The 17,723-nt window shown below is 37.2% G+C and overlaps 1 protein-coding gene across 7 annotated transcripts; it reads left to right on the top strand.

The window, feature by feature from the left end:
* The first annotated feature begins 324 nt into the window (after positions 1-324).
* On the top strand, positions 325-13,272 carry LOC116300660 (trace amine-associated receptor 1). Of its 7 annotated transcripts, none has more exons than XM_031709565.2 (3): positions 325-703; positions 10,720-11,257; positions 11,551-13,272. In XM_031709565.2, exon 3 carries the CDS (start codon positions 11,594-11,596, stop codon positions 12,557-12,559), a length of 966 nt encoding a protein of 321 aa, XP_031565425.2. In that variant the 5' UTR covers positions 325-703; positions 10,720-11,257; positions 11,551-11,593; the 3' UTR covers positions 12,560-13,272. The 7 variants fall into 7 exon arrangements, with proteins under 7 accessions (XP_031565425.2, XP_031565432.2, XP_031565429.2 ...); XM_031709572.2 differs by lacking the exon at positions 325-703 and adding an exon at positions 2,293-2,432 and having other exon boundaries at positions 10,725-11,257; XM_031709569.2 differs by lacking the exon at positions 325-703 and adding an exon at positions 2,293-2,432.
* Positions 13,273-17,723: the final 4,451 nt, after the last annotated feature.

Here is a 17,723-nt window from a genome sequence, read left to right as displayed (position 1 = left end):
AATCCCAAAGGAACTTCCATTCTAATTAAACCTATTTCAAGCCAGACAAACAAAGCAGACTTTTTCATAAATTTTCCAATTGTTTTGGCCATGCTGGAATTAAATTTAAACCCCTGTTCAAATACAGTTTTATTGATCTAATCTTGCTGACGACAGTGGGTACACAGGGAATTAATCTTGCTGGAAAATATTCATTATTTTCGAATCTTTTATACACAAAAACTTTAGACGTAACCGAAGGAATGAGGTAATCGCTGGGCGGCATCAAGTAAATAGGATATACATTGTCTATAAAGTCAGGAGATTTGCTTCCAAAACTTATCTTCTTATTCATTTACAGACGTGTAATAAGCTTAGGGAGATAAAATACTTGATTAAACTGATGGGTGCAGAATCGATGAAAAATAATCACAAAATCCTGGTCAGGGATTGTAATTCTCAAAGGTTATCTGAACTAAAATACGTAGAAGTTTAACCTGATCTCTGACGGATTTAGGGCTTTGTATTGCCTTTTTGCCCATGATCTAAACCTCGCATTCAAATATTTCTAACATACCCGTAATTTGTCTTCTTTATTCGAAGATTTATATTCTTTTCAAGCTAAGGAGCAAGCTGATGAACAGAAAACTCTAAAAAACAAGCTTAAAGGAACTTGTTATCATAATGGTGATGACGATGGCACCGTGCTCGCATTTTTTACCATGTAAGTACATATCATACGAGATAGTGCGATTGGTACCAGACAGTGTTGTACCGTCGTTATTAGAACTAATACAATTTACACGTTGGATAAGAATGAATACATATAGGTCCTTAACGGGACAAATCACGGTAGCTTACAATATAGAGAAAAGTTAAAGGATAATATACTACACTGGCAGAAAATGTCGACTGAATGGACTGCAAGAGGCTAGCAATGGAGGAAGCGAAAACGAACAAATTAATCGATATTTTTTGACAATTATTATCCGAATAGCTAGCCCATGAGACGCAGAGGAATGGAGGCTCATTGACTAGAGCGCGGCCTACGAATACAAATTGCTAGCAATAAACATGGTTGCCGGATAAACGATTAGAAGATAAGGGAAATCTGTACATAAAAAAGGTTTGCCTAAACCTCAGCAAACGCCATATTTATTTTACTTTGCTTCCTTCCCCTAGTGCGCTATCATTAATAGGCCTACAGCAGCTAGCCAATTAGACTACTGGATTCATAATAGGTCACTAGTTTGTTTGTATTATTATTTAGAAGATAGTTTTGAGTGAATTGAGAATTTGAACATCAATATCGCCATGATCTTGGGCACTGAATTCCGAAAAGACTGGTTTGCCAAAAAGATAAGGGACTAGATGAAGAAAGGGAATCGCTTAGCGATTTAGGGTACACTTCGTCACTTCAGAACAGAGGCCCGAAGGACAGAGTATATTTTACAGATTTTACGATATCAGTTTATCAACTATAGAAACTAATTACCCTTCTTAGGAGTTCTCCCACGCCGTCGCCTCCCTCAGTACTCAAAACCCAGAAAACTCGGCTCTGTTGATTGTTTACTCCGATAACTTAACAATAGCGTAATCAACGGCTACAGTCAGGCCTCTAGAAATATATACTCTCTCGCATAAAGAGGGCGGTAAATTGGGAGTTTGGATAACGATCGTCTCACGTAAAAAAAAGAGGTTCCTTTACTTCTTCTTCACGGAAATATACAAAGACAACACGTTGTTAAGAACGACAAAGCCGATTTAATTCACATTTCGCTAAAAATTATTTCAAAAATTAGTTTACGACTATTAAGAATATCAAGGAAAAAAGCCGCAGGCATTTCGCATTTCACATCTCAAGAAGGAAAACGTTGTTTAACTATACTTGTTTACGAGGAAGTTCAGAAAGACTAAAGATCGAGTCGAATTAGAAAATTAAATTCGCCCACAAGCAGTTGTTTTTGAATCCAATGAGATTTAGGAAATATTGACTTTTCAACGTGGAGGAGAAAGGAAAATAGGACAATTCGGAGAAAAACCCTCAAAGGCCAGGAAGGAAATAACAAGGAACCGGCTACTCATATACGACACCGAGTTCAAAAATCGCTTTTGGCTTTCAATGGCGAGGCAGGCGCTTTCATCGCCGGCTGCGTCACCCGTGTTGTCTCAAGAAACCCGCGAGCGCTAGAAAGACATAATTTCCAATGAATCAACTAAACCCAGAAACACCAGTTTAATATATTTGATTACCGACCGGACGCCAAGGGGAAAAAAGTTTAATCAAAGAGATCGAAAGATCCTATAAACTTAATACTATTAGCTGGTCCCAGCCACGTGACACAGTCATACAATGATTGGTTAATAAACATGACCCTGATTATCTCAAGATATAATGAACCCACTCCTAGTGTATTACCCTACTCGACCTTCAGGGACTCGCGTCGACTGAGGTAAGATTCTAATTTATTTTTGGACTGTTTAATGCGATCTTAGTAACAAGTAAATGGACCTGTACTGAAAATAACTACTTTGGGGTATACACAAGAGCATTCGGTGAAGATACGATCCTGCGTGCGGTAAGAAACTATAAAATATCATTGGTCGTATTTTTATATCGGTACACAAAACGGACACTCGTCATCTCTACACGAGCGTTGACTTCACCACGAGTGTTCATTTACTGAGTAGTTTAGAAATCGTGCTGTTTCTGTCTCTTTCAAGCTTTTCCGCTCAGACCTCACACGGTCGTTAATTGACTTCTAGGTAATTTGGAAAGCTGTAGGAGCCGTTCGACTTTCGAATGCTTAAAATTCAAATTCTTTGTAAGTTATCTATCTGCATATCTCACCGAAAAATCATTTCTTACTTTTGTGTATAATTATGGTCTTATCTGGAATCGGCGATTTCAAAAAAAGAAAACGTTTTGGGATGATTTACAGTGAAAAATTAGGTAGGAAATTCTTAAAGAAATTAGCCTAGGAATCATCCAAGTGATAGAAAATCGCTGAGAATTAAAGCGTCGAGTTCTTTGTTTGACGTCTTATCGTAGTGAGGTGATATTTGGTAGGTTTTTCATGGCTTATCTCACCAAAACATAAAAATACTTACTCATATAATTTTTCAACTACGTGTCTTTAGATTTTTACCAACGGCCATCACAGTCTAGAAGGTTCTATTGCTCTCTAAAATATTTATCCATTCATTCATTGAGCTTTTTTTTTTTTGTTAAAAAATCTCATGAATAAATAAAGAGGATTTGTAGACTGCGCGCTACGGCGGGGAAGATATATATTTTCAAATAAATGTAAGCAAAAAAAGATGTTTACTTACAGAAGGTGCTTTTCAATTCAAACTGACTTGTTCCTTTTATTTGTTCTGTGTCTTGGCTAGTTTAGTGAATATTTTCTCGTTTGAGAAGGTTATGGATTGAAGTAGATAATACATGGCTTGAGAGGGCTTTATTCGTATTTCGTTTCACTAAGAAATTGAATAAATGAATGAACACATGCAAGAAGGAATGAATTTATGAATGTGTGAATACATACATCAATCAATCGGTGGATAGATGGATGGGATGGGATGGATGGATGGGATGGATGGATGGATGGATGGATGGGATGGATGGAATGGGATGGATGGATGGGATGGATGGATGGGATGGATGGATGGATGGGATGGATGGATGGATGGATGGATGGGTGGATGGGAATGGATGGATGGATGGATGGGATGGATGGATGGATGGGATGGATGGATGGATGGATGGATGGATGGATGGATGGATGGATGGATGGATGGATGGATGGATGGATGGATGGATGGATGGATGGATGGATGAACGAGCATTGATTGAGAAAAATAGCGACTGACAAAGAAGAGATGGACGAATGAACTCGAACAAATGTCATATGCACGTATATAAATAGCACTTGAAGATTGAATCAAGGAAATGAATGAACAATGCATATGATGTTTGAATATACGCCGTGTACAAAATAAATAATTGAATGAATCGAATGCGTATGAATCGGTATAATCACTACTTGATTAAGTCAATGAATACATCAGTAAAATAGGGTAGGAAAAAAAATTTGAAAAAATTAAAAAACAACAAATCAAAAAAAAAAAAAAAAAAAGCGGGACAAAATAAAGAGAAAACTATAGTCATGATCATAAAGAAACTGAACAGGATCGACGCGTGATATACATGATATATAGAAGGCTGTAACGATTACATGCCACTTCAAACCACAGCCAAAATACTCTTCAATATTTCAGAGTCAAAATGTACTGTATCGTTTGAAAAATTCGGCCTCAGGGTTGTTGACATAGGATATGGCGGGCAAGCGGAAATATGAGCAGTGATTTTGTTCTAGATTAAGAAACTCACTTGTCGTCGTGGTGAAAATATAGCTCACTTAGCTGGGCTGATTTTTGTTGATTTAGAAAACTGAAAACTACAAAGCTAGCGGGAATTAAGAAAGGTGCTACTCGCGCTCCTGATAAATGTAAACACAGCATACACACAGTGGCCATAAAACCTCAAAGTAATGAATTCTCGTTATTAAATGCACCCTTCGTTGGAGAGTGCAAACAGGTATAATTCATCTAATTGCCATACGTTCTTCAGAGCTCCTCTCACCATCGCTAATGGCCAATGACTTCTCTGTCAGCTTTTAATTCTTCTTTGCTTTCGCGCTGACGTGAATGTAATAAGTTGTAAGTATAAATAGAAGAATAGGAAAATTATTTCTAATGAATATTGAAATCAACGATCGAGAAAATTTACAAGGTAAAGTGAATATTCAATTCGAAAATGATATGCTCAGATAAGACCAAGTCGTGAATATATTCAGGGTAGGTGCCCTGAATATGAGCATCTGCTAAGTGATTTGACGTTTTTGTCTTGAAATTATACAAGCTAGTTTAAACAAACCACATCATACCATGCCCCTGGGCTTTGCGTCTTTATGAATGAATATGCTAGAACAAAACCGACAAATTATAGTCTATGGCGGAAAAACGACCGTTTTTTTTGTTATCAGGTCCTTGATCTGATCTTCAATTTCGTGTGACGTTTCTCGAGTTTAAATAAAGCTTTTGCAAATGAAGTCGAACAAGATCGAGGCGGTAAGCATTGAGCGGCTTGTTCAAACTACGTCTTATTTACCATACTCAGTAGGACTCAAGATAGATTGACAAATGATTCTAAAGAAACGAGAGGAATGACCTGAAAATCGGGATTAAACAAGTGAACGCGCGCTAATTCCACTTGGGAATGAACTATATTTGTTCTCCATTGAATTGAGCTTTTTAGTTGCCGCTGTCTATTGGTATAATTCTAGTTTACAGCAGGAAAAGCTCGGGGTTTGCGAGCTTTCTTGTGACGCACGTACTTTGTGCGCGCTGTATTGAGTTTGTTCGTATGTTGTATGAATTTTTCGTAAATCAATTATCTTTTTATTTGTATTGAAGCGGTTGATCAAAAAGCAGAGAAATAGAAAGCGAGAAAAGAAAGCAAGAACGAAAGAAGGAAGACAAGAAATAAAAGCTGGACAGAAATGCAGAAAAAGGAAAAAGGAAAAGGAAAAGAAAGAAAGAAAGAAAGAAAGAAGAAAGAAAGAAAGAAAGAAAAAGAAAGAATAAATGAATGAATGAATGAAAGAAAGAATGAATGAATGAAAGAAAGAATGAATGAAAGAAAGAAAGAAAGAAAGAAAGACAGAAAGAGAGAGAAAGAGAGAAAGAGAGAAAGAAAGAGAGAGAGAGAGAGACAAAGGAAGAAAGAAAGAAAGAAAGAAATTAAAATTTAAACATTGTTAATTGAGTAATTTCTGTTTTGAATATTTTCATGAAAAACGGTTTCTTTTGCATTAATCGTATCAGCTATTCAGAAAACTCATAACTATAAGATACTTAGTCATGTCTAAGCCACTATATAATTTCTTCTTTCGTTGTTTGAAAGTTCACAGGTTTATTTTAACTATTCTTTTACTGGTCATTGCTACGCGTAAGAAATTCTCGGGTGAGGAATTTTTCATTAGATACAAAAGTTGGGAGCCTTGCATATCGCAAATTTCTGAACAATTCATGATAAAATGAATGGTAGATATACTAATGAATAGAAACTAGAAGTAGATCCAGAGAAACCACACAGGATTTGTTATCTGATCGACTACACCAGGCCTAGAGCTCTGGGTTTGTTTGTTGACCAGCAAGAAGCCTGGTTGTGACAAGAGAACAGTACCTTTTTTTATTCAAAAACCTGACGGTTTTGTTAAGTCTATGCAGTAATGGTGAAACGTAGACAATTTATAATGTAATTGGAAGTTTTTAGCAATCAATAGTGCTCAATAGGGATATATTACTGCTTCTTATTTTTTTCAAGATGTTTGCTTCATGCTGAACATCGATTTAATTATTGGTGTTTTTCTTACATTTTAAAGGAGTTTTGGCGGGAAAAATATCCTCGCGCGCGCGACTGTGTTTACTGCAACATATCGAGAACATAAAAGCAACAATCGCTATTTAAACTAATGACTCATTTTTCCTACTTCTTCGGTTAAAATGATGAACAGAAAATTTCATAAAAAATTATAGAAAATACTGGATTTACATCAAAGGAGTAAGATGTCAATATTGTATCGCTTGTGGAGTCTGATTGGTCCGTTAGTAGTGTTAGCTCGTCTGCCTAGTTATTTACGGTATCATGTCATGCTGTTCCCTTGTCAGTGCACAAAGAAGAAGGCCGTTTCCAGCTTCCAAACGAGTTCTTAATTTCTACCTTAAGGCTATCTAATGTATTTTTAGTTATGATTGAGTTTGATTCTTTGCTTTGTCGGACGAGCGAGTTCCCGTTTATGACTCATTTTTACAACTTTACGGCTTCTTATGAAGCCAATGTTGAACGTATTTAAATCCCACGCATCGGCGTAACAATGAAAAATAATTTACTATACTGATACAGAAACAAAGACCTTGCGGCAGAATTAAAGGCCGCTAGGCTCCTGCAAATCAAGGTAACTTTGAAGGTGAAAAAATTCCGCAATACATGAATATGGTAAGCTCAAATTTTTTAAATCGCTCATTAGAACTAAGACATCTAAAGGGCGATATTTAAAAGCTTCAATGACGAGTTTATCGAAATCTTCTTATGCGACCATAACTAGCGCATTCCTAATTAGTTTGGTAGCATCAAAAAATATATTGTTGCATACAGGTAATGTCTTGGAGGAGTCATTTAGAAAATTGAAATCAATTTGAAAGAAAGTAAATTTATCAGTAAAAGAGCCATGAGGTTCGTATTCGACCATAACTAGCGCATTCCTAATTAGTTTGGTAGCATCAAAATATATATTGTTGCATACAGGTAATGTCTTGGAGGAGTCATTTAGAAAATTGAAATCAATTTGAAAGAAAGTAAATTTATCAGTAAAAGAGCCATGAGGTTCGTATTCGACCATAACTAGCGCATTCCTAATTAGTTTGGTAGCATCAAAATATATATTGTTGCATACAGGTAATGTCTTGGAGAGGTCATTCAGAAAATTGAAATCAATTTAAAAGAAAGTAAATTTGACAGTAAATGAGCCATGAGGTTCGTATACGACCATGACTAGCGCATTCCTAATTAGTTTGGTAGCATCAAAATATATATTGTTGCATACAGTTAATGTCTTGGAGAGGTCATTCAGAAAATTGAAATCAATTTGAAAGAAAGTAAATTTATCAGTAAAAGAGCCATGCCCCATACTGCTAGTGTCATTTTGTTGTTTCTCTGTATGCCGTACAAGTGACATTTTGCGACAGCAGGACGGATGTTTTGCGTCTAGAAAAAAATCAACAAAAACTTCTTGATTCTTATATAATATCTGCCATGAAAAAACAAACTTTAATGAACAATGGCGGACAAGTATTGGGGAAATTGAAAAGGAAAAGACCCCTAGTGTTTCAGTGATTTTGGTAGCCTAGTTCATATCCATAAACCAGGAGTTATATTAGCCACACTTTCAGTTAGAACAAAGTATATTGAGCATAAAATTTTCATTGCATGTGTGATGACGTTATGCGACCTTTGTCTGCACGTGAAAGAAAGCAATGAAAGTTTTCAATTCACAAAAAAACCTTTTCTTTCCCTTCTTTTTCCCCGGCCTTTTTGAAGTTACTTCTTAAGGTTAAAAAGTAAACATTTTCCAAGGACGTCTGAACGAGATAAGTGGTTTTCTTTCTTAATTTGGTCGTTATTTTTGTTAAGTTACATCAATGTGGTCTTTTACATTTTAAGAGTTAGCATACTGGTATTACATTAGGTGATCTTAGCATATGATATAAAAATAGAAACGATCGTCTTTCTCTCTTTCATAACGATATATACTGCATAAACAGAGACGATGCAAGTTTAAACGAAACAAACTGATCGGTACAAAGGAAAAGAAGGAACAATTAGAGAATATAAGTAAGTAAGTAAGTAAGAAAGAAAGAAAGGAAGAAAGAAAGAAAGAAAGAAAGAAAGAAGCAAGAAAGAAAGAAAAAGAGAGAGAGAATGAATGAATCACCTTTATTTAAACACGGTAGTTCCATAAGTTAAAAAACTTCTTGACATGAAAGCCGTATATAATATAAAAGTTACTTACATTGGAATAACTAAATCATTAACATAAATTCAATAAGATAGTTAAAATAAGAGAGAAATATTTTCGTATTTAAGCGGTGAGCGACAAAAACTATTTTCTTGAAGAAAGGCTGTTGTACACGGGCTAAAATCTTGTTATTCAGAAAGTTTAACTTGTTTGGAAGTGGAGATGACCGATGAAAGTGGAATCAAAGTGTTAACCCAAAGCAAAAATTTTATTCGAAAATGAGGTTTAGGCCTTCATTTGCTTATTTCCCATACATTTTCTATAAAAAAGTCTGACAAAACTACATTCTAACACAAATGCAACAAAACATCTTTGTATTTTAAATACCGCTCCAAACAGGCATTTTATAATGGAACATCAGTTTCTAACTGTTAAAAAGGGTTTGAGTGTTAACCCAAAACGAAAGTTGAGATCAAAACTCATACAAAGGTCTAGTTTTTGGCGCTTTTTGCCATTATTGAATAAAGTTCCCTCTTAATTGACAAATTGCCTGCCCGATAATAACTCATTTTTAAAAATCTTTTTTGATGTTGACGACTTTAAGGTATGAGGTAGTTAGTTCCATTTCTAGAGAGAGAGAGAGAGAGAGAGAGAGAAAGGTAAAAGTTGATTTCCAAGTTTGCTGTTATTATCCATGAAATACACACTATACTTCTGACTTCATGGCGTTCGCCACTTCAGCAGGACTTTTCAATTCACCCGGCCATTGGCAAACACCCCTAAATAGTCTATCAATTAGTCAATATTCCAGTCAAACCAATGCTTAGAAAAAGCTCATGTCAAGTTGCGCAGTAAGGAGAGAAAAATCAGGAAACGTCTCCTATATACCTTTTGAATAGATCGTTTGGTCAAACGGTGAGATCTAAAGCGCTACCGCTTCTCAATAAGCCTTTCCTGAGAGTGCGAAGCCAAGTGCCTTGCTATGTTGTCTTTTTTATATCGATCACTAACTGAGATCTTGAGCGATGACCCGCTAAATTGACTCTAAAGATGTGCTAATTGACGTCTTAAACTGATGATCAAAAACGGTCAGAAACCGCTCTTTCAAAACAAACGCAAAACCTTTGTTTTCTTTTCTCCCGTTGTTTCTTTTTTTGCACGAAATTCACGGAAATATCACATCTAAACGTATCTTAACTAGTTGAATCGATTATTATTATTGTAGTGTTATTAGTACGCTGCAGACACTAGCCGGTTAGTTTGTCTGACTATTTTATCTTTCTGTCAACTTCTCCACTGATAAAACGTGAGGGAGATAAGTTAATCGGTTGGCAAGCATATCATGATCAGCCAGGACTCGTCAATCAGTGAAGATGACGTTCGTGTGCACTCACTGAGGATTTCTACCACACTGAATATGTATTTAAAGTATTGGTATTGGGGGAGGGGTGGAAGAGGGATTAATGGGCTTGTTGATCAGCTCAGTTCGAAGAGAAAAAGTCCAGCAAGATTAAGCTAAATACAAAGTACTTTGTCAGTTCTGTTCAAGTCGTTTGTGGTGGAAGTAGGTTAAATCTGAAGAAAGGAAATCATTCTGGTTCGCTTTAATTGAAGCTCACTCTCCTCTCTTCTCTTATCTCACAACCTTGTCTTCATGGACAACGGAAGAGATTCCAGGATGTATTAGGAAAGTCTAAGCAAATAGTGCGTCGCGTGATGTCTAGGAAATCACCATGACACCACTCTCATTTCGTTCCTCAGCCAACCAGAAGGTTCTTTCCAATTAAATACGTTCTTTTTACCGCGGGGCCAAACAAGGTGTCGTACTGGGATCGTTAGTGCCACAAGGAGAGTGTTTTCAAAGAAGGGGTCCACTCGTATTAACCAAGAATGGTCCTGCTCTAATTCGAGACCCTAATGTTCCCAGCTTGGCGCTCTATTCTCAATTTAGTATCTCACCCAATCACCTATTTGTAAGTGCGTATAACTGCGTCAATCGTCGGCAAATTAGCAGCAGGGAAACTGAAAAGAGGGCAGTCCATGTTTTTGAAAGAGATTAGTTGATTACACTTGAGATTCCTTGATTTCTAGGTTTAAAATAATCCCCAGTGATAAAGAAAGATGTGCATTAGCTAATGATACGTTTGATCACTTCTAGTGTAGCAGCAGAAATGGAACGTCCAAAGAAAACACCGTGAATTGAACGGAACAAAACAGCTGCTTTCAGTAACACAGCAATTTGGAAATTTAACTCAAGGTCACACACCAAAGAGAATTGCTTCATTCACAGTGAGAGACTTAAAACGGAGCGAATCGCAAATACTCTAGGTCGTCACCTGCACTGAGAGAGATTAAAAAGGCTTACAGTTCATCTATGCTGAACACATTCTGGTTTAGAAGTCGCTTTCCGGGTTTTGGGAGATAGTCTTCAATCTTGTGCATGAGAAGCCACGACAGCTCTAGGCAAGCGTGAATCGAGTCATTCATTTCAGTGTCCATATTTCCACGTGTACTTACGATCAAAGAAGATAGATCAGCGTTGTACGAGAAAAACGCTGTCGTATCGTGACCACAGGAAAACAGAAATCCCAACACCGCAGAGAACGAGAGATAGTCCATTAAGAAGGACACAGATCATCTGTAAACACGGTGATCGTTACTCTAAATTAACTGTAACAGAAATCTCGCCATTAACGGTAAGTCAAACCTAAAATTCCATTACCTCAAACGTTTTTTTTTTTAGGAAAAACTTTTACTTAAATATTTTCAATAGCTTTTAGAATATTCACGCAAAGACAAAGAATTCTGATGTAATTTCACTCAGGGGTAATTTTTTGAGGGTCTTTACACTTAGGAACGCAAAAAATATTGACGAGATCACGTCACTATAGTGATTAAATGGGGGTTGACAGCCGACAGCCGGTTGCTCTCGCGACCGATGCATCTGTAGTTTCATAAATGAGTATATTTGTATATATATCACTCACAGGGTAGACTGGAACTCAGACGGAAGATCTGGCCAACGAAGAACGATGGAGGTGCATGAGGACAACGCGACTCTCCAACACGCACAAGGGAACGCCAGCATGCCGATGATGCCAGGCTTTGAATCTCCGCTCCTCTCGAGACAGCCTTGGTATTGGATTGTGCGCAGCGTAATCGCTCTTGTAACGATCTTTGGCAATGGATTCGTTATTTATCTCATATCCGCAAGACAAGTTCTACGCGAGCAAGCTTCTCCGAACTGGTTTGTCATGTCTATGGCGCTAGCAGACTTCTGTGTGGGGGCTATCAACTTCCCCTTGAATATGCTCTACGCGTTCACTCCGCACGAGAGCGAACGAGAACTTCATTGGGTTATTTTAGGGTTTTTTATGAATATCTTTCTCGACGCTTCGGTGACAAATCTTTCATTGCTCACTCTGGATCGTTATTTGGCAGTTGTTCACCCGTTTAAGTACGAGAACTTCATGAACCCTTCCAAAGCACTCTTATTTATAGTCCTTGCCTGGGGAGTTACAATAATACTGGAGATTCCCTATCTCGTGCTCGACGTTCAGAATGCAAGTGACGAGGCCTACTTCGTAAACCTCATCATCTACATGGCTATTTTCGCATTTTTACCAAGTTTTTTCATGATATATTCCTACGCCAGGATATTATGTATAGCGAGGAGACACAGAAAGAAAATTAGAAAAGAAAAGAAACAAATTGCGTCGAATAATCCGTCGAGAAAAAGAATGGCTCAAAGCGGGAACAAAAACGGCGCGCTTGTGACCGTAGGGACGATTGTCGGCATATTCCTCCTGTGTAATAGCGCAATGCAATATCATTTAACGTGTTTCATCTCACCATACTGTGAAATAACTAGCACGTCTTTCTATGTATTTCTCTTGCTGCGATATCTGAATTCAACGCCGAATTTCGTCATATATGCTTTCATGAAAAAAGATTTTCGAAGGGAATTACGGAAAAGTATTAGGCGAGCGCTTCGATGATTTCCCTTGAGCGTTTGCCGAGCGCAAGTAAGCAATACTTTTGAAGAAGTATCTTTTACTGAAGATTTCTAAATTTTCATGCAATCCTCGCGCTAAATCTAATATATTTATCAAAGCTTGAGTGACGCTTGAGTGTATATTTTCCCCCGAAGTTTTTCCGGGAAAGGACTGAGAGTGTTATTTCATCACAAATGAAATAAAATTGATTTGATTTGAAGTTATAAAACCCCATATATTGAATGCGTGAACTTGCTAAATCATTGACTTCGAACGATATTGCACGACCTTTGGTTTCCAAAATATCAACCATACAAATTGATGAGGCATTTTGGCAAAATCTTATTCTCCTTAAGTTCTTTCCACATGGATGAGGATGAGAATGATCTGAATATACTTATGAGTTGAATTGCCTCAGGACACGAACATAGGATAGTTTTTATTCCGTATATTTTCTAGGTAAAATAGGAATCAGGATCTAGTATTCTGAAGTCTGAAAACATATACCTCTTATGAACTGAACATTATGTCGATGTTGATAAGTTGCTATTAAAGGGAGAAAATTAATTACGAACGTCTTGACGGGTCTCTTTGATACGATGGAGGAAAGACGGTCAAAACAGACGTAATAAGAACTGGAAGTGAGTGTTGTGAACATCGTCACGTACTATACTTAGCAAGCGGACTCAAGCACTGAAATAAATACTCCTCCTCAACTTGGTTTGTGTGCGTTTTTTTTTTTTATTTTTTTATTTTTTAGGGTCGAAGGAGGGAGGAAAATTACCCGTGGTCGTTTGAAAAATAAACATATGATTATGGCGAACCACAAAACTTGAAAGGCGAGAGAGATAGGTCAATCACGTTGTCAATTGTATTCGCGGGTATACAAAGGAAAATATATCTCATATGATATACCATAATGGGGACATGTGTTGTGAGTAGTGTATACAGATATATGTATACACACGATGTCGAAAAATGGCGAAAGGTTGTAAGAGGGAGAAATGAAAGAGATAAAGGAAAAGAGAAAGAAAAGGGAAAAGAGAGTAAGGAGAAAAGAGGAAAAGGACAAGAGAGAGAGAGAAAGAAAGAGATGTGAGACAAGCTGTCGGTTAGTGCGACAAATTAAATCGCTATAATTTAGCTTTTGGCTTTCAGTTATTTAACAATTTCATTCAGTTAGCCTTATTTTTTTTTTTTTTTTCAAATTCCATAAAATCGTGCATATGTCCATTAGTCCAAAGCGACAAAGACAGCAAACATTTCCAAGCAACCACGATTAACATCTTTGTAGTAGTTAATGATTTCTAATACATGTTTAAACTTATACATTATCCACAGGGATATCAGAAATGGATGTTGTCACGCTCGAACCAAATGACCATTTTTTCAGCGAGAAAGTCGTATCTCAAAGATTAATACATCAGAAACTGAGTGAAGAAGCGATAAGAAAAGAATTCTCACTGTTGTTTGCTTCGAGGGAAATATTTTAGTGAAAGAAAAAAAAAATTTTAAGCGACTCAGAAAAAAAACATCTTATAAAACACACAACAGACAAAAGAATATGTGAGCACCATCAAAGAGTGCATTGATAAAATTCATAAATGTATAAAATATACGTGTTTTCTAAAGCACTTGGTTAATGTTATATCTCCTTAGGGAACGATAGTTATAATTTCATGAGGTGTTTCTAAGGCCGCTTACATGGAACTTAATATAACCTGATCATAAACAATGTTTCGTTCATCAATAAAACCACAGGCTCCTCTCCATTATTGAAATTGAAAAATAAAGAAAGAAAGAATACATCATAAATGCGAGTACTTCCCTGCCGTGGTCTTTGTTTTCGATAAAGGTTTAATTCACTGACACTGGATATTTTTATTATACTCATGAGAATTTGAAAAGAAAGTGGATATTTCAATTAATTTGAGATTCTAGAAAGAATGTTTGTTTATCGTGATAGAGTTTTTTGATAAAATGACTCATTGATTTCTATGTTGGCCTTGCTATCTGTTTTATAACTATAAACAACGATTACACCTCACTCCTCGGGCAATAGAATTCTGTATTTTATATCAAAGGAGGAAAGTTAAGTTTACAGGAATTAAATCTCGAGAACAGACTTCTATAGATAACTCTTGAATCTCTGCTTCAAGGAATAAAATAAATAGCTGTCAAAACCAGGAATTCTTGCAATTTGTTTCAACTTCAATTATCTACGGTGCATCTATTTCTGTTCTTTGTGAAGATCTAGCTGACAACAATGGCGGATTTTTGTCGAGTGTAACTTCTCGAACTATCGAAATTCATAATGTTAATCTTCATCTGAATTTGTTGTCGTCTTTCCGTCTTAATTTATGTTGATGATATCTGGGGAACAATTGGGTATGTCAAGTGTTTTTTGCTGCTTAGGACTAAGGGTGCTTTACCGGTATGAGTAGGAAAGATGATAAGATGGGAAAATGTATGTCTAGTGAGGTTATTTCGCCTACGCTTTTTAGTTTTTGATTCATCCAAGCATCCTATTCCCATTATTTCATCTATTCATTTATCCATTCATCAATCTCATCCATCGGAACCAACTAGTGAACCAACCAAAGGAATTGATGTTTTTCAGGCATCCATTCCATCCCATTCCATCCATATATCTAGATATCATTCATATGTCTATCCCATCCGTCCTTTTCAGCTAATGCATCCATCCATCCATCCATCCTTGCATCCATCCATCCATCCATCCATCCATCCCATCCATCCATCCCATCCATCCATCCCATCCATCCATCCATCCATCCATCCCATCCATCCATCCATCCATCCATCCATCCATCCATCCACTCATTAAGTTACCCATGCCATTTTATCCATTTACCAACTCAAATAGCTTGATAGTATATTAAAAACCATACTGAGAGATCCCTCTTGTCTCATGAATCAACCGACAGACAGACAACGTTACCGATATTCAGAAATTGGTTTTCCTAAGATAAGTATATATATTTTTTATTTGAAAAAGCTGACATTACAATTCCAGTCCGTTCAGTTTATCTTAAAGTGAACTTGGTACAACAACTAACGTTTTCTTCTCCTGTTAACAACTTCGACAGACACGCTGTCAAATCTTCCCGGACAACACACCTCAAGGTCTTAACATTTAAAATGTATATTGATTTTATATTTTGTCATTTGTGTTTACCGTCTGAAAGATTCAAATAGCAGACGCCATCTCCAATGTGAGATTTATTGCATTTTCAGACAAGCCTTCAGTTTTCTACTTAATCAAATCTTGGTCGCGTTAAGCGTTTGTTAATGATAATTAATAACTGAGAACTGTAGAGGATTGGCTGTTATCACGAACAGCTCTCAATCTATAACGTAGTGTGAAGTAACTTCATCGATAATGCATGTCTTATATGCCTCATCTCCGAATAAATACAAGAGAAAATGTCCCACTTTAAAGTAAAACAAAAAACAAAGCAAGACAAAAACAAACAAAAAAAACAAAAAAACAAAAACGAAAAACAAAAAAAAAAACAAAAAAAAACAAAAAAAAAACAACAACAAACAAACAAAACAAAACAAAATAGCAACATTAAACGACATTATAAATTTCATTACAATATGTATCTCAAAATGTACAAGAAATAGTGATATATGATTAGCTTTTTAGCCATTAAAGCAAACAAAGACACAGCATAAATAAGCTAAATTTTTTCAATTTTCTTTCCAAATTAAAAACTTTGTATATATATATATAATCGAAATCCTTCTCAATAGCGTCTAACATGACAGGGCACAACCGATAGAGGACTAGTAGATCATCGATAAGGTATTCCGTATATTATATATTTTGTAAACTAACTGCTGACAACAATTTTGTTGAAGTTGCTCCTTTCAATACTCATCCTTCCATCAAATAACAATTTGCTTTTTTCCCCCTTTTGAATATATTTTAATTATTTTCGTAGTCATGACAACTCTGACTTATATTTTGACAAACTTCGTCGTCGAAATATCTAATAACGAATATTTTCGGGAATAAAGCTCGCAAGACTGAAAAATAATCACTTGAAGCGGTGCGACATAGTATACTGCAGATAAGTCAATCAGTTGAGTGAGCAATAGACCATCCTCGGCTCTGACGTAATGTTTCCATGTAAGAACAGTGTATTTACCTAGAGGATCATTTTGTGTAAGGTTTGCAAATGGGCAAACGAGAATAAATGAATATGTATAACTTCCGCCCCTTTCACACCCCCTGTCTCCCGCCCGACGCACCCCCCACCCCTCCGCATCCTCGTTCCCCTCCCCACGCCCCCGCCCCCCCCCCCCCCACCTCCCCCCCCCCCCCCCCACCCCCCCCCCTCACCCCCCCCCCCCCCCCCCCCCCCCATTCTCGCCCCCCCCCCCCCCCCCCCCCCCCCCCCCCCTCTCGTCCCCCCACCCCCCCGTTCCACCCCCCCCCCCCCGCCCCTCCCCCCCCCCCCCCCCCCCCCCCCCCCCCCTATTCAACAAGGTGGAATATAGTCTAAAGGGAAAGACACGTGGGCTGAAAAGGGACAAACATTAAGAGTGCGAGCCGAGGACCGGTCTATTCAGTCCATGGTAAAAGGATCGAGTTAATAGATCTAAATATTCTTATCGACAAAATACGGAAGCTTTAGTTTTGCTCTTGACATCATCGATAGGAGAGTTTTACTGGACGAAGCGGGTTTGTATCTGAAGATGGGGGTAAAACCCGTTGGGCTAAGCTGGATAAACCGGTATCTTAGCTAGCGTCAACTAATCTCTTAGCCTCTTTTTACTTTATAGTCTTCTTTCAGTTCCTTCTTCGTTCTTCTTCTTTGTCACTCTCTCGTTTCTTCTTTTCTTTCTTGCAGATCCTTGTTTATTATCTCATCCATTCCTTTTCTTTCATATGTCCCTCAAATCAGATGACCAACATCATTACATAATAGAGCACTGAACTGTAAAAAAAGCGTTGTCTTTAGCCTTGCGACTTTCTTTATCGCAGCGTATATACTCCTAACATAACTCTTTTCTTTATCGCGCAAGCGTATATACTCAACATTATACTCTGATTATATCAACTCAAAAAAATACCGCCTTTTGTTCTCTTTTCGTTCTCTAATTGAGAAAGTACGTACAAGGAAGAAAATCAGCC

Source organism: Actinia tenebrosa, unplaced genomic scaffold (assembly GCF_029948245.1).
Source record: "Actinia tenebrosa isolate PJP-AT-01 unplaced genomic scaffold, QUT_ActTen_1.0 PGA_scaffold15__27_contigs__length_11533743, whole genome shotgun sequence".
Classification (NCBI taxonomy): domain Eukaryota; kingdom Metazoa; phylum Cnidaria; class Anthozoa; order Actiniaria; family Actiniidae; genus Actinia; species Actinia tenebrosa.
The sequence above is the reverse complement of the archived record's forward strand: the minus strand, read 5'-3'. Positions and strand labels throughout refer to the sequence as shown.